An 18379-nucleotide genomic window follows, 5' to 3' on the forward strand; every position below is an offset into this window, starting at 1 on the left:
ACACTCTATTAGTGCTTATTTTTCTCATAAATAATATTTTAATCTATGCGAATTCATTGGGTTTTAATTGTTTATTGTGTTTTTGTTTTCAGAAATGTACATACGTTTATTAATTATGATTTAACTTCAATTATACTCAGATTATTTATATATTTTTATTGCTTTTTGCAACAACTTTGTATTTTAAAATCCTGCTGAGTAAATTCTCTTAGTTTTTCCTTTCAGTTTGCTTTTATTTGTTTAGCAATTTATTATTTCTAAACAGAATTGATCTAATTTACTATGATTTACCATAATAATCCATAAAGTCGGTATCAGGATCATCATTCGGTTTTAGATATGCTGTCATTATTCTCCTGGGTCGGAAATGATGTAGAACTACTTTATCTGAAATCATTAATGATACGTCCTTTAGAAACCTTTTTCGAGGCAAATGGTATTAAGTTTAAAGCTCCTAACCTTTTTCTTTTTTGTTGATGGATATTACAAGTTGTACAAGGCTTGATCTCAGCCAGAGCCATTGTTATCCAATTTCAAAGTAGGAATTTCTTTTTTGAAACATTGTACCTGCCACCACGTTAATCTGTTGTCTGATTTCCTTTGTGTGCATGGTTATTTGACAATATGTGAAACTTATCAACTAACAGTTGGGTGAAGAATGACTTGGAAGATCGGTATTTCAGGGATATATTTTTAAAGCTTTGATAACAGGACTTTTTTACAATATTGGTATAGGAACTGAAAGGGAACCAATCTGAAAAGACTTAAAATGCGGCAAATTGTTATTCGTGGATAACTTGAAATCAGAGTTCTACTATATCATGTTTTCCCTAAACTTTTTTGTTATTTTACATAACAAATGCCCCCCATCCCCTAATAATTAAAGGAAAACAAGTACACATTATGAAAGAAAGCATACTAACTTGCCCTAAAATTAAAGGCTAGTAAGATTCAAGTTTAAAGAATTTAGTTATGATTGTCTTTTCATTTTATAATTGTCTTTTGATTGACAACAAATTTATGATTGTCTTTTCATTTTATTTAATTTAGGATGCCCTCAAATTGTTGATATTAGGGATCCAAGTCACTCTATTATTGCTCATGGATCTGGATTGAAATCTTCTTCTTGTGGAAAAACTGCATCATTTTTCATTGAAACAGGAGGTTTTGGTGAAGCTAAAGATTTTGACATCATTGTTATTTGTAAGAGCAGTTTATATTAACCTTAGATACATGGCTTGAAATTTTATATAGTGTTATCAGTTATAAATTCACGTTTAAATATTGTGTAACCACTTGTTGACTGATAAATTTATCATTTGCATTAAAACAATTAAAAATATCGAAAGTCATTATTTTAATGATTATTGCTTTGAAATTATGCATTTTATTTTAGCTTTATTGAATTATGAAAACCAAGCAAAGTACTCAAAAGTGTATAAGTTTCAGCATTGTTATTTATTTGCTTTTATAAACTTGCTGCTTTTTTCATAATTTTCACTCTTATCTTTTTCTAATTAATTATTTTAAAATATATGCTTTGTTAGAATATTAAAAGCAATTTAAACCGTAAAGAACATGTAGTATTTAAAGAAATATATTTTTCTTAATAAATTGTCCAACTACAAAACTCTACTACTGTCACTGCTATTATTTTGTTTTTACTTAAATGAAAATTTATTTGAAAACCTGTAAAAAACTTCACTCTCTGTAAAAAAATTGAGAGCAAGTAGGTTATTCATAACAGATTTTGTCTATTAATTTCGTAATAGAAGTTATTTTCATTTCAAGTAAAAAAAAATTATTTTGAGTACCCTTATCTACTTTTGTCCTTGTATTGTAGTACATATGACAAATTTACAATATTTTACTAAAAATGGAATAATTCTTAAAAGTATTTTTAAAATTAACTTACATTTTTTGGGCATAGTGTTATCAGAGTTTTGTATTTTAACACTTTTGATTAAAGAACATGTTGGAACATTTATTACATATTAATAAGGTGCATGTGAAAAGCCTTAATTCAAATAAAATTAACATGTAGAATCCCAGCAGGGATTCCAATCTCTACACTTTTTTAGCACATGCAAATTTGTGTTAATTGGCTGCAGATCTGCAATACTTTGTTCACAAGTGCTGAAATCAATTCGAAGATATATGATTTTATTCTAAGAAACATGGTTAATAATTTTTTTGTACAGTAGAATTTAGTATAATTAAATTCCATTGTTAAAAAAATTATTTGAAAACTACTTTAGGAATATGTAATAATATTTTTCCTTGTGTTCTTGAATTAATAGTTTTGAGGTAATAAGATCTGGGCAAAATTTATTGACAAAGTTGCTTATTGTATTTTAAAATGTTTTCTCCCTGTATCTTTTCTATTGTTAATTAGCAGAAAATATTTACTTTGACAATTTTAGCTCCCGTTGGCTCCCCACTACCTGTGAAATGTTACCAGCAAAAAGATGGAAGTCTGCTTGCTGAATGGCCTGCACAACAAGCAGGTATTATTTTTCGATGAATCCTAAATTTATTTTTAGTTTCTGGTGAGTTATATTTCTTTTGATGTAACTTACTAGAGATTGGATTTTTTCAGGGAATCATAAAATTGAAATTTTGTATGCTGGAAAACCAATCTCTGGATCACCTTTTGCTTGTCAGGTGTTTGATGCAACCAAAGTGACTTTACAAAAAACTAAAACTACTAATTTTGCTGTGGGGGAAAACATATCATTTACTTGTAAGTAAAATGTGTTGTAATTTTTTTACACTTTTTATGTTTTAATTATATGTAAATTTTTTTTTAAGTTTATGAATTTTTCTAAAGTATTTGAGGGTTAAATTATAATTATAAACTTTGAGTATGGAATAAAATTTCATTCCTTATGAATTTTTTTAATAAACAAAATTTTGCTGCTAAGAAAAATAAAACTCACTCCTTTCCTTCATAATTCAATAACAGTTTATATTTTATATTATTTAATCTGCTTTGATGAAACAAACTTTTGTCTGCAATTTTTTAACTTGTATCCAATTTTAATTCTATTCAACTTGTAACAGCTCCAACAGTTGTCTTATTTTTATTAGTGACTTGCCCTCTACTCTCACTCTTAATTTACTTGTTTATCTATGACATATAAATTTTTTCTTGTAATGAAAATCTTTGAGTTTTTAAATTGGTGTTTAAAATGTAGCAATTTGTGTGAGAACAAATTTCTAATTTCAAACCTGATACTGTAAATTGAATACTTAATAAAATTTTTAGATGTAATATTGATATTTATAGATATAATTTCATTTTGTCACACTGATTTTATTACATAAAAACTAGTTCGTATTTTTTGCGTAATTGATTTTTAATTAAAATTGTTGAAATTGATTAATGCTTATCAAATTTATTTTGTCAAATCAAAGAATGATCTTTAAAAAAAGTGATATTGAGTTGAATTAGATTACATATTTTGCTTAATTGTTTTCTTTAATAGTAAATCGTAGAAATGCAGGCTACGCTGAATTAGATGTGACAGTAACTAGTCCGCTTGGTAGACATTTACCCATTGAAGTAAAAGGAACTTCTGATGGTGAAGGAGAATTAATTGAATTTACACCAACTGTGCCAGGAAAATACAAAATAGCTATAACTTATGGTGGCATTGAAGTACCAGGTATGTAACCTTTTTAAAAGGTTTAATAGTCAGTTCAAAAACTGTGGGATAAAAGATTAAACTAAAACAGTGATGCCTCTTTTAATTGTTACTGTTATCAGATTGAAATTTTATTGCTATAAAACTTCTTCAAATATTCTTTTCTATGTATGAAATAAAATTATTGTATGAAGTTAGTGAAATTACAACTTGAAAACTTATCTACGAAACTTATATTTTAACTATGTATTTTTAAAAATTGTATTTTTTACAGAGATGATTGTGCTAGGGAAAAAATCTGGATTTCCGCATTTTTTGCTTATTGCATCATAATTGCGATGATTCGGAAGTTTACGAAAATCCAAGGTTCAGAAGTTGTAAGAAATCATCGATTACGTTTATGCATAAGAATTCTTGTAAATTTTATTTAGAAATATTAGAGATAGAATTCATACTTGGCATCTCTTTCATTTGAAAATATTTTTTCCGGTAGAATATTAAATGTGATTAAAAGTAAACCTATGCATAATTATTCTTTTAAATTATGCTGCGTATAATTTATTTAGAATTTCACGTTTTGAAAATATCATTGATTTAAATTTAAGATGATTAATTTTTTGAAATGCACCATTAATGATTTAATCAAAAATTTTTCAGGATTTTTGAGTTGAGCTCCTAATTATCCCTGAATTTTATTAACTTATTTTTTAACATTTCTTTTTAGGAAGCCCAGTAACTTTCATTGCTCAAGATAGTGGAGTTCCAAAAGTTGAAGGTGCAGGTCTTTCAGTCTCTCAAATAGGATGCCCAGCTTCTTTCAAAGTTATTGCTAAAGGACTGTGGGGTCAACCACAAGTTACAGTTGATGGTAATCTTAGTATAAATATTATTTTAATCCCAGTTATATAGAACTTATAAAATTATGTAGTATATATTTTTTGATTTTGTATATTAATGAAATATATTTTAACTTACAAGTGGTTATGTAATTTTACTCTAGTGTAAATTTTTTATGAAGTGTAACTGAAGCATACAAATACTTCTAAGTTAATTTTAGCATATAATGACCATCTTATTATTAGTTGGATTTTATCAGTTCTGAGCACATATCACTTTAAGTTTATATGATACTCTCAATTTTGGGTACATGAATATTTTGAGTATATAATTTTTAAATAATATGAGTTAAAAAAAGGAAATTTAAAAAAAGACTGATTTTTATCTTTTCTTTACTTGCAATGATATATTTTTGATGATTGAAAAAGTTCTTATAAATAAGAGGTTGTGTTTCGAAATAGTGTTTATTAAATAAATTGTTTTAAGTGACTTATCTGTGATTATTTCGTAACCATTGATGATTGTAACAATTTTCCTCCTCCTTTATCTTGCTATATTCTACAAAAGTTAAACATAAAATATTGAGCATGAAAGTTTTCTACATGCGTGAAATAAATTAAGAGAATTTGCATATTTAATTGAATTTTAGGAAAGGAACTGAACTGAATGTAAAACCACTGCTTCTAGACAAAAATACAAATTGTACATCAAATATGTAAGTGTACACGTGTGTGTAGGCGGAGCCAGTAGAGAAACAGGCTTTATAAGTGTGCGTAAGTTAAGACTCATTTCGTTCGCTAGCACTCCCTGGCAAATTTCTTGGTGTTATTTTGCAGCAATAGGTTAAACTCAAATTGTAACAGCAAAAATGAGTAACCACCAATGTTTAAATGATGGACTGAGGTGGCGAATTGAGGGGAGGCTAGAAGCAAGCCAATCTCAGGTCCAGATTTATAAAGAGTTCAATTTAATGCTCAGCGTAGTGTGTAACTTAGTCCACTAAATCCATTGAGAGAAAGCTTGAGCAAGGTCATCCAAGAGCCACAACAGCTGGAGAGGACCGCCTTTTGTCTATTATAGCGAGGCGTAAGAGAGGGACTACAGCTTCTTAACTTTCTCGTGACATGTATGCAGGCACAGGAACCCGTATATCAGGGGAGACTATTTCCAAGCAACTTCCTGAGAGAGTGTTATTTGCAAGAGGACCTTCTATTTGCCTCCCGCTCGATTTTACAAACAGGAGAGTCCGTTCAGTATGGTGCATAGAGATTACAATATAGATCAATGGACGAACGTTCTCTTCTCTGATGAGTCCCGGTTCAGCCTAAACTCAGATTCTTGCCGTATGTTCATATGGAGAGAACCAGTGACTTGATACCTACCCTCCAATGTCTGCGAAATTGACCATTATGGTGGAACAGGTTTAATTGTCTGGGCAGGCATCATGCTGGATAGTTGCACTCCTCTTCATGTCTTTGAAGGAGGATCTTTGAATGGTGTGAGGTATAGAGGAATGAGGTCTTGGAGCCCTATGTTTGCTTTTTCAGGGGTGTAGTTGGCCCTGAGTTAAATTTAATGGACGATAACGAGGGGCAACTGAGGGCTCTTCTAGTCGATGAATTTCTGAATTTCTAGAGAGAGGATATTTGCCGGATGGATTGACCAGCCTGATCTCCAGAACTCAATCCTATAGAGCATCTCTCGAATGCTCTGGGGAGGGCAATTGCAACTTGCTACTCCCTCCGAGAAGCATCCAGGACATAAAAAAGCGTTGTTGAACGAGTGGAACCAATTGCCACAGGAAATGATTAACTGCCTTATTTCAAGCATGAAATCATGCTGCAAGGTCTGTATATCTGTAAGATAACTTCCGACTCCAACGAGTGTTATGCACAATCATGCATGTGTATTACAATTGTTGAATGGTTATTTGTTTTGTATTGTATCAATGTATGTACATGTTAAATTTCATTAAAATTGGTCCAATAGTTCTAGAAATAATCAACCAAGTCTGCAAATTCACTTAATTTCTTGCACCAGTTTATTATGTTTTTAGGTATTAGTGTTATAATGCCATTTTAAAACTTGTACTTTTACTTCAATAATTTAGTTTGCCATCTCTTTTGATTTCCAAGATAGCTTGCCCTCAATATTTTGAGGATTTGGAATTATATTCTGTTTAGAAGTTTTATGTTTCTTTTAAAGGAAATTCATTTTCATGTTAAATTTTATAATTAACCATGACTATCACTGATTTATTTATTAGCTTATTTAAGTATTTGTTTTATAATACTTTGAATTCATCGAATTGTATTTAAGTGCGAATGCACTGGTATGAAAATACGATTACTGGAAAATTTATTATTCTTTTGCTCTCTTTACGAAGCTTATGTCAATCTCACTTGGGGAAAATGAATTTTAACTGATCAATATTTATAACTTATAAATTTGGAAACCCTTAGATTTTTATCTTGTTTTATAATTTTATTTTAAGTTTTATTCTTTTAAGATATTTGTTTTGAAGAGCTTTTTCTGTTCTAATTACTTTTTATCTTTTTTTTACTCTTCAATTCTATCAGGACCTGAGACTGAGGCTGATGTTACTATAGAAGAAGAGGAAGAAGGAGTATTTTGCATTAAATATATGCCTTTGGAAATAGGTTTATTTGATGTTAAAATTCTTTGGAACAACAAGGAAATACCTGGTAATTTATATACTAACAAAAACCTATCCAACAGTCATTCAATAACTTTGATAATTTTTGGTATATCATAATATTTCTTATCTGTATTATTAAATATGTGAGTTTTTTTTTCTTTATTGGGCATTTTGCCAAATTTTATAATTTTTATGTCAGGAATAACTACTTCTCTTTGGCGAAGAATTTTATGCTTGTTCGAATAGTTTTTTTTGTATAAGTATTACATAACCATATTTTTATAATCATATTTATTTGTAACCACCAAACAAAGATTCAACCACCAAAAAATTAACAGTGTATAAAGTAATATTGTGATAAAGTAATCTTTAATTATGTTATAAATTTAAACTATTAAATTCAAACAACTTATTACTTTTTAAGATTCTACTAATATTGAGTTTGATAAAATTAAATTTTAATTAATGTAATGAGTAATATAGTCACCATAGTGTAGTCAATATTATATAAACATAAATGATTAATCTAGCTATTTATAAACTTTAATAGTGATTTTTAAAATACTAACAAAATATTAAAGTCTATAAAATGATTTCTCATATTTGTTTGAAAACAACTTGGAATAGGTGGGATAAAACACTTAGTCTTTGACTGATTTGCTTACTTGGACAATTTGGTTGATTGGCATTTTACATGAATAACACTCTACTGTATTTGTGTTACAATAATTGAGTATAGCAGTGTGTTATTAAATATATATGTTAACAAAACTGAAGAAGGTTCTATTTTAGAGTAGCAAAATAATTCTTTTTTTAAATTAAAGCTAATGAATAATTATTAAAATATTAAGATATCAAAACTTTGCATGGTGATGAAAATTTTATTGCAAAAAAATAAGCATAAAAATTCTTTTTTGGTTAAACTCTGTAATTGTTTATATTAAGGATAAAAGTACATAAGCTAAAATAAAAGATGACCCATTTGTCCTAAATAAAAATAGACTTCCTAATTGCTAAAAATCTTTAAGGAATTTGTTGACATTTTATTTTTCTGTATAGGAAGTCCTTATCATCCCAGAGTGGTAAATGTGAATAAAATGAGAGTAATAGGAGGATTGGAAAATCTAGTTGATGAACAAAATCATATTCCCCTCATAGTTGGAGAAGAAAAACGCATTCCTTTTGATGTGTCTGATGCAGGCCCAGGTAAATTAAGCTAAGATCTTCTTGCTTTTGGGTCGTTTCTTTAAATTATATTCAATACTCTAAATCTCTTTAATGGTCTTTTAAAATTTTATTTTCTGATAATTTAATTTTTTTATCAGGCAAACCAAGAGCAGAAGTCCGATCTGCATCTGGTATTATACCATCTAGATTTGATCAAACTGGTAGTCATCGGTATCATCTTTATTTTAATCCAAAAGAAGGAGGTAAGATATAGTTTTGTTTTTATTTTGTATCATCATACTGTTGCAATTATATGTAAATAAACAGTTTGAAGAAATAATCAAAAATGTAAAATAAATGTGTTTGTTAGCTGTATAACTAAGTAATAAAAGTAGATTAGAATTGTCAGTGCTGCCATACTAACGTCATGAAAGGTGATATGATCAAAAATAAATAATTATATAATGTAGTTTTCATGGGGGGTTCATTTTGATATTTTGAAAAAATGCAAGCATTTATACTATATTTTAAATAATATTTTTATCTCTTTACATCACATACTTCTTAAAGTTGTTAAAACTACTTAAAAATATTCCATGTTTGATTTTTTAAATTTTTTTTTTTTTGGAACTAGTTGCAGACAATCTACATGTTATTTAGAGTTGAATAAAAGATAGTGTTGTTATTAAGTCAGCAGCAATGTTTTAAAAAAGCAAATAAAATTAGGATTTTTACTTGTCTGATTTAATTTTGTTGTTTCTAATTGTTTCAATATTTATTTCAGGTAAGTTCATCAACAAATTATGATTGATTTTAGCAATTGATTTAATTTTATCTGATTTTTGATTAAGTTTATGCTAAACCTTTTTTTCCTGCTAAATAGCTCTGTCAATAGAGTAGAGAGGGGTAGATATAATGACTAGAGAGAGAATTCTTATCCTCGTGGACTCTGCCATATTGTGTGGTCATAGGCCGGGATCAAATGCTTTCTCAAAATCAAAATTGAGAGCGTTATTTTTAATTGTAATTATGCAATTGAACAGTTCTATACTTTATGAACAAGTGTGCTCAAAAAACTATTTTTCTTCTTTATTATAACACCAGTTTCATAATGATCAAGATGATTAACCATTTACTACATTTAATGTGAACAATTGTTCAAATATGTATGAAATGTAGACTAAATTATTATTACAAAAATGTTAGTGTTGAACAATCTTTTAGATAATTTTTTAAATAAAACCATTCTTTTTAAAAAGCATTAAATTCATTTTAATATATTTTTAGTTTTTTTAAATGTAGTAAATGGTGCTAAGAGCATTATTTTGTTTGTTCAACTTTACTTATTGGAGAACCAAGACTCACAATTGCTTAACAAATATACTAAATTAATATCAATGTACTTTTTTCATTAAACTTTGCTGGTAACTTGATTTTGTGCAATTATTTGTGAAATCTAAGCAAAAACTGAATTTAATTCTTGGTATCCACAATCTTTTTATCCACAATTTATTAAAAATATTTTATATGATGCTAAAGCTGCCTTGAAAGCTCATGTCCAACATTTTCATTGAATGATATTATCATATTTTGATATTTGTGTATACATAAACTTAAAAGCTTATAATATAGATAATTATGTAGATAAATAAAAATATTTATTAAGTAAATTCTTTATTATTGACCCTCTGTGATGAGATATAAAAAAGGTTTATTTTTAAAAGAATTTGCATTGTTTGTGGGCAATGAGACTGACAGTTATTTTTAATAATAATTTAGTATACTTGAATTTTTTTGTAAATTTGAAGTCTTGTATGTCGAAATGATGTTGTGTTTAACAAATTTTGCTTTGACATGCGACTTTCATAAATTGGTGCACAAGTGTTCTTTCTGAGTTGTGTCCTTGCAGTTTTTCCATTGAATAACATGAGAGAACTTTTCTTTGAACAATAACTTTTCTTTGCATGAAAGTAGCCAGAAACTGATTTTAATGCTGACTCTTAAAAAGTTTGGCAATACTAGCTGATTATCTTTTTTATTTAGTTCTATCCTAAGCAATTTCTACACTAATTCCAATTTAGGGAGCCATTTGTATTATTTACAAAAAATATTTTTAGCATCTATACATTTATCATAGTCATACAGTATATTTCTTTAGTTCATCTTATTTGCTGAAAAAATTGATAGATAGTAATATTGATTTAGATATTAATATCCATATTGTTTATTGATATTTAATTAATGTAGTGCATTTTTCCATACGTATATTCACCAAAGTGCAGAATATGTTTTTAATGAGCTAATTTCAAGAGACCTTATAAAGTAACCAATTTTGCTGGTCCTAAGGGAGCAGCAAAAATGGCCACTTTAGACAGGTTTCACAGTCTTTGTAAATGCATTAATTGTTTTAACTGAATATTCAAGAAAATGCAATTAACATTACAAAATTCTCATACAGGCGAACATGAAATTTTCATTTATTTTGCTGACATACCTTTGCCATCATCACCTTTATTAGCATATGCTGAAGAACTAGGACCTACCCCTGATCACACTAGAGTTGTTATAAGAGGTCATGGGTTAACAGGAGCAAAGGTTGGAGAAGAAGCAGAATTTATCATTGATGGTTCTGAAGCTGGTCCTGGTAATAACTAAATTCCTAAATCTAGAAAATTTTTAAATTAAATTCACCTGTAATATTTGCAATAATGCCGATTTTGTAATGAGATTTTTTGTTGTTTTGATTTAAGCTAGGTATTTTTTTAAAAAAGATTTCTTCTCATTTAATATTTAAATTACTGAGTATTTTTTAAGCACAGTATGCTGAACTTGTTATATTCAAATTTGCTTCTTAGTTGAATCTCATTATCATTATTATTTTAAATTTGTGTGTTTTAAAGATGCACTAAACTGTAATTTTGACTAAATACTAAACATTCGGAAATTGAATAGTTAATCTATATTTACTACAAAAGTATAGTTTGTAAAGTCTTGTAAAATAGCTTAGAAAGAGACCTGAAGCTTCCTATTTTAAACAAATATGAAATTGTGTGATAAAATATGTAGTGGACAAAAGCATGACAAAATGAAATATTTAAATTGTTTGGTCGTGGAAAAGCATAATGAGATACAATGTGGTAAAGAACAATGAGAAATTTGGTATCTGGACATTTTTCAGGGATGAGATTCTTCCGCGGATTCGCGAATTTCCGCTTTTTTTCAGATTTTTCCATTTTTTCAGCTAATTTCCGCTGAAATTTTTTTTTTGCACAAGTTAAAATATTTTATGAGGAATTTAATTTTCCGCGGAGGGAAATTATTGAAGTCCCTTTTCCTCCCTCTGAAATTTCTCTAAAAATCATTTCCTTGGGATAAAACTGGTTGACCTTTATACAGGGATGAGATTTTTTTTTGTCTCTCGAATTTCAGTCTTTTTATCAAAAACTCCGACTCTCTAAAAGTTTCGTTTTTTTTAATAAATATCCCGTTTTTTATTAAAATTCAGTCATTGAAGTAAAATAATTATATTTATTTACGATTTTCAAAGATAAAGAGAAAATTCAATCTACGCCCTAGCTGCTAACCCTTCCGCATTTTTACTTATTTTAGCTATTTTCTCCGATTTCACGCACAGAAAATAAGATTTTCCGTATTTTTTATCCGTCGGCAGGATAGCTCGTATTTTCGTAATTCAGACGTCTTGTATTCTGGCGTGAAAGCAAACAAAAAAAGAGGAAAAAAATAGAGGTGGATTTGCGGTGAAAATATTTATTTGCTCATTCAATTAATCTTGTGAATTTTTATTTATTATGTCTAAACAAAAACAATACAAACAAGCCTTTTAGAAATCACAAGTCCAGACTCTGCAAATATCTCGATTTTTATTCACGCGATTTTAATATCAATCATCGATTTTCGTATTTACCTGATTTAAAAGTGGCACATTGCGATTCTTATTTACGCTATTTAAATATCGTATATTATGATTCTTATTTACGACATTTAAAAATCCAATATCGTGTTTTGTATTTATGCATTTTTAAAATCGCGATTTTATTATCAAATCTCGATTTTCGTATTTACCTGATTTAAAAGTTGAACGTTGCGATTCTTATTCAGGCGATTTAAATATTGTACATTGCGATTCTTACTTACGAGATTTCAAAAATCAATATCGCAATTTGTATTTACGAGCTCTTAAAGCCCTATGTAGCAATTCGTATTCACGCGAGCTTAAAATCCAATTTCGTGATTCGTTTTTGTGGTTGTAATATCGCATTTTTTAAATTCGATGTAGAGTTTCATATTTACGTGATTTAAAAGTCTCATATCGGGATTTATATTCACATGGTTTACAAGTTTGAAAATCGCACTTTTTTTGTCACATTTTTGTTTATATATATATATATATATATATATATATATATATATATATATATATATATACTATATTTTTTTTGGATTTCCTCTTTTTTACTTTCTGACTACTCTCATCCCTGATTTTTCTTCAAATGTAATTTTTTAAATTAGTTTTTTGAACAGACAAAATTTTTTTACATATTTTTAAAATTTTCATATTTATTCTTTCATGTCAAATACAATAAATTGGGGCTTTTCTTCTGAAAAGAAATTTTAAAATAAATTATTTTGAGTTATACTGTCACAGTTTACTTATAAATAAAAATAAAGGACTGAAAACTTGTCAAAGTTTTTTTTTCATGATTGTGTTACTTTAATATATGAATTTTTGTGTTGTAATTAATAAAAATATTTTGTTAACCTATATCATTAGTGAAAGAAGTTAAAAAAAAACTTGAAAAAATAAAAGTATAAAAATAAATTTAAAACTGTTTCATAATTTATAATAAACTATAAAATCAGTGAATATTTTCCTCATTAATTAGTTTTTTCTTTTTGTTTTAAAGTGTTGTATTTCTATTAATTTTTAGGTTTTAAAATAATAATAATGGAAATGCATCATTATATACTTTATTGTATATTTGTTAAAATACTATTGAACTACTAAACACATTTTTAAGTTTATCTTTTTTTTTGTAAATGAATCAGATCATAAATTAAAGAAGAAAATTATATAGCCAGTAAATTGAAATTTACAATATAGTTTGTTATCAAGCGCAACTAAATATTTGGGAGTAAAGACCAAATACAGTATTGTTACTGAATATTTGGTGCATTTGTAGTCAGCAATTGATGATGTTAAATTTCTTTTTTTTCTCCATTTATTTGTGTAAAGTGAGTTACAATCACAAGCTATCACAGAATCATTCACCATAAGCTCTACACGAGTGTTCTAGTAATGCCACCTTCTTAATATAAAAGTTTTATGAAAATTTCAATTAATGTTATTTGTGGAATTTCAAATTTGTGATTCTGAAGTAATAAATTCTAGCATTTATTTGATATGGTTTTCTTCATCTGTTGTATATTTAAAGTTGTTTTTGACATCCTTTCTTTGTTTATTTAGTGAACTAACATAAAAAAAAAATAAAAGTTTGAATAATTTATTAACATAATTGAACATAGAAGTAGTTTTTTTTGTACACCAGACATTCTTGCAATGTTTCTGTGTTTTAAAATATGGCATTGTTTATTAAATTGTTAAATTTATATTTTGAGCAGTTATTTGTTTGCAAACTTACTTCGAAATGTTATATTACTGTAAAATGTTGACTTTTTTAAACTAAAAATGTAATAATATTTTTTCTTCTGCAGGGTCTCCTGAGGTAACACTTGGCGGTGTTAAAGCAGATATTCCAGTTCAAATAATGTCAATAGGAAATAATGTGCATAAAGTGTTATACACACCTACTGTTCCAGGTATCTATACATTACTTTATATATAAATATATGTAAATATTTATATATATATATATATATATATATATATATATATATATATATATATATATATATATATATATATATATATATATATATATATATATATATATTGGAACTTTGCAAAGTAAGAAAAATAACTAAAGAAGTCATTTTGAATAAAACAAAGGTTTCTTTATCTCTTGCAAATTAACATGGGCTATGTACTTAACTATATCATGATTGAAAATTAACAGGAGTAATGAGTTTTTGGACAACTTGAGGGAATTGATTACTACCAAATATTTATGAATTCACTTCAAAATTGCAAACTAAAATTTGAAGAAGATTCATGCAAGGTTTTAAAAATTACAAATTGAAAAATATAGAATTCAGAGAAATATCACTAAAGCAAACTTATGAAAAAGTACATATTTACTGCAAGTAAACTAAATTTTTTATTGCTTTCTATCTATAAAGACTTGAAAATTGCAGCAAAATTGTTTTTTTAAAAGTAATTTATAACAGAACTAGCATTATTAAATAGTTCATTCTTATCTAATTTCTGCATCTGCCTTGTGTAGTAGGAATAAAATATCATTGTAATGAATATTTTGGAAATAATGGTATTGAATATTTAGACATTAATTGTAAACAACTGTTCAAGAATTTTATTCTTAAGGAGGCAGAACATTATCTTCTATCCCATGTCTAAGCCTAATGAATGGAGTCCATAAGAAAAGTTAAAGAAAATTGATGATTTTAAAAAATTCTGAAATTTGTTTATTTTGGTATAATGCCAAAAAAGCAGTGCTTCTTAAAACTTTTTTAAATCTTATTTTGAATTTTACTTCAATTGTAGGTGCATATTTATTGAATGTGATGTGGTCAGAACGACAAGTTAAAGGATGTCCTCTGAAAGTTAACATAACTGCTTCTTGTGATGCACAAAAAGTAGCATGTTCTGGTGATGGTTTAAGAGGAGGTACTGTGGGTAAAGAAATAAAGTCTTTTATTGATACGAGAAAGGCTGGACCAGGTACTAAAATGCTGTTTATATTTCATTTTAATTAAAAAATTATTATAGTTAGATTAGTACTTGTTTCTGCAGACTTGTGCCCAAATAAATATTAAATTGTTATAGTTGAAAATTTTTTTTATGATGCAATGAAATTTATTGTCTTCTATTTTAAATACATCAAACACTGAATATAACATTCATGTTTTAGATAACTTAAAATGAAATTTTATTTAAAAAAATCATGGTAAATCTTTTGCAAAATATTATCAAGTTTTGCTGTTCGTACAATTATGGTTTCTTTCTTAACTTAAAGATTGAAATTAAAAGGGGCAAACTCTAAATTTTTGTAAACTCAAATACTATAATCAAATTCTTTAAATTCTTTGTTAATAAAATTAAATGTTTTTGCACCTACTTGATATTGCTGATTCATTATTCACTAATCATTTCTATTTTCTTTGAGGTAATGAAAATCATCTATAAATTTTGGAAATATTTAAAATTGAATTAGACTAAACAACAAAAATAACAATTATTTGTATTGAGATATACTAGCTGTCTTCTTTTCTAATGTTTTCTTTTTTTTTTTTAACTTATAGGTGAACTTACAGCACATTGTATGGGTCCTCATAAGGTAGCATATTGTGAATTGTATGATCATCGAGATGGAACATTTACATTATATTTGAAACCTCAAGAAGGTGGTCGCCATGTTTTAACAATTAAATATGGTGGAGATCATGTTCCTGGTAAGTATTTTCATGATGAAGTTTTTTTATAATATAGTTTTTGGAAGATTAGCTTCCAAAATTTAACTTAAAAGTTCCATTTAAAATTTTCACTTTGATAAATAGCACATAAAACTGCAGATTAAAACATAATTTACTGAAAAATATTTAAATGCAGTTTCTGTTTAAAGACTTCATTTTAATAAAATAAAATAAAATTTCAATTAGGTTGGCTTAAAATTTTATATTGTGTTAAATTTATGTGAAAAAAGGTCTTCCAGAATACGTAATTTTTTTTTTAACCTGTTAGTGATTTATAGAAAAAAAGTTATGTATGACTAAATCTAATGATTTTTTTTGTTTGATATCTTAATATCAAACATTTTCATATTGAACCTTTATTTCAATTTCTTAGTCTGCATAATTGAACTGAAAACAAAATCAGTTCTCAAGAATAACTTTTATCTAATGATCAGTCCCATTATTGTTTTCAATAATCATGAATCAAGACACATTTTTAAGGGTTATGTTTTAAATGTTCTTATATTAGAAGTGAATAGAGTTACACTAACAAAAATGTAGTCTTCGAAAAAAATTTTTATGGCATTTTTTAAACTTTACTGTAATCTTTTACGTGTATTTCTTAAAGTTTTGTCAGAATACTGAATAAAATTTTGCCCCTTTAATGTTTAATTATTTTAGTTTTTGCATTTTTTTGAAATTCATGAAAAATGTCAATTAAATATGCTAACTAATTTCATATATCATTAAAGAATATATCTTTGTTTGAAAAATCGTTGAATTGAAAGTGAGTGCTTTGTTTGAATCGAAAAAGTTATAATTTAAAGTTAGCTTTCTGTGTAACTTAAATTCACATGTTCACTTAGACCTGCTAGCTTCTTTAGCCAGAGATTTTCCTCAAATATTTATAGTATTAGCAAAATTTATGCTCTAACATTTGATTTAAAATGATTTTAACCACCACAACTTATTTGTAATAGATCTGATAAAATAGTTTTGATAAGATACTTCTGATAAGCATAGTGTTTTAAAAACGTTTTTTAAAAACGTTTGTTTCAAGCAGCTGCAAAATCTGCTAACTGTTTTCTAAGAAGAATGTGATAACAAACTGTATTGCGAAATTTGTTTGCAAGTAATTTTTTTAAAGAATTAAAATATTAAGCTAATGGAAATAGAAAAAAGGGTTGTCATATTGAAGCTAGAAAAACTTTATACTATGATATATTTAACATATTTTTACCAAAAGTTAAATTTACTTGTTTTGGATTTCTTTATAAACTCTTGAACTAAACATTTCAGGTAGTCCATTCACAATAAGAATTGCTGGTGCTCCTGATGCATCTAAAGTAAGGGTATATGGCCCAGGAATTGAACCTGGTGTGCTTGCAACTTATCAGAGTAGATTCATTTGTGATACCAGAGGAGCTGGAGCTGGTCAACTGACTGTTCGAATTAGAGGTCCTAAAGGTAAAAATATTTTAACCAATTAAGTAAAAGCAGAATATTCTGATTAACAATTTCATTATTAATTTTCTTTCTTCAAGCTGTAACTTGGCAGCTTCTCTCAGTAGCAAACTTTTTAATTCTATTATGAATGATTTGTTATTTTCTTTTTCTTTCAGGAGCATTTAGAGTTGAAATGCAGAGAGAAAGCCAGAAAGATAGAACTATATTATGCAAATATGATCCCACTGAACCTGGAGATTATAGATTAGAAGTTAAGTGGTCTGGAGAACATGTACCCGGCTCACCATTTATGGTCATGATATTTGATACTCAAGAAGAACTCAATCATTTTATTCAAGGACAATATCAATCTCAATCAGGAGGACCCCCACCGTTACCTCCAGCTGATTATTTCGGTGGTAGTTTAACATACAGTACAGGATTTGGCCAGATGTCATGGAGAGGATCTACTGCAGAGTTGTAAAAATATTTTCCAATTTGTGCCACCATTTTAAAACTGTTTTTTTTTTTAATCCATATCATATTGAAAATTGCCAATATATGTTGAACAATATTATATTGCCATTATTATTATATTGACAATATTCAATGGAATTTATTTGTGACAATTCAACACATAGTATTGAATTTGTTCAAACGTCATGGAAGGATCTACAGTAGAGTTGTAAAAGTATTTCAGAATTTTCACCATCATTTTAAAACACATTTTATTGTTACATTTGATAAATAAATTATATTTATCTATGCAATTCATTTTTCGATTTAGGAGTCATTTGAAAGTTTATAGTATATTTTTATAAATGAATATGAAGTTTTTGGTTTAATATTAGTAGTTATTTTCTCAGACAGTAAGGTTTAGGTGATGACCTTGATTCTTCTATGTATTTTTTTAAATATATATTTTAGTATTAATGATTGATAAATGCACTTCGCATTTTTATTCTATACTGTGCCTTTTAAAATGTAGGGAGGTATTTCATTTCTGGTAATGAAA

At 27.3% G+C, this 18379-nt stretch overlaps 1 protein-coding gene across 2 annotated transcripts in view; it reads left to right on the forward strand.

Annotated features, from left to right (window-relative positions):
* jbug (filamin-type immunoglobulin domains fbug) overlaps window positions 1-18379 on the forward strand; it is a 100158-nt gene extending 81779 nt beyond the window's left edge. For both annotated transcript variants that reach the window (XM_087154830.1, XM_087154831.1), the window contains 14 exons: window positions 1051-1203; window positions 2424-2507; window positions 2600-2743; window positions 3489-3668; window positions 4372-4515; window positions 7064-7189; window positions 8203-8349; window positions 8469-8573; window positions 10769-10954; window positions 14044-14148; window positions 15011-15187; window positions 15769-15918; window positions 17218-17385; window positions 17541-18379. In XM_087154830.1, coding sequence (XP_087010956.1) covers window positions 1051-1203; window positions 2424-2507; window positions 2600-2743; window positions 3489-3668; window positions 4372-4515; window positions 7064-7189; window positions 8203-8349; window positions 8469-8573; window positions 10769-10954; window positions 14044-14148; window positions 15011-15187; window positions 15769-15918; window positions 17218-17385; window positions 17541-17848 — 2177 coding nt within the window. In that variant the 3' untranslated portion in view covers window positions 17849-18379. The remainder of the gene's footprint in view (window positions 1-1050; window positions 1204-2423; window positions 2508-2599; window positions 2744-3488; window positions 3669-4371; window positions 4516-7063; window positions 7190-8202; window positions 8350-8468; window positions 8574-10768; window positions 10955-14043; window positions 14149-15010; window positions 15188-15768; window positions 15919-17217; window positions 17386-17540) is intronic.

The sequence above is a fragment of the Parasteatoda tepidariorum genome, chromosome 11 (assembly GCF_982258835.1).
Source record: "Parasteatoda tepidariorum strain Cologne lab strain chromosome 11, Ptep-v5.0, whole genome shotgun sequence".
Taxonomy (NCBI): domain Eukaryota; kingdom Metazoa; phylum Arthropoda; class Arachnida; order Araneae; family Theridiidae; genus Parasteatoda; species Parasteatoda tepidariorum.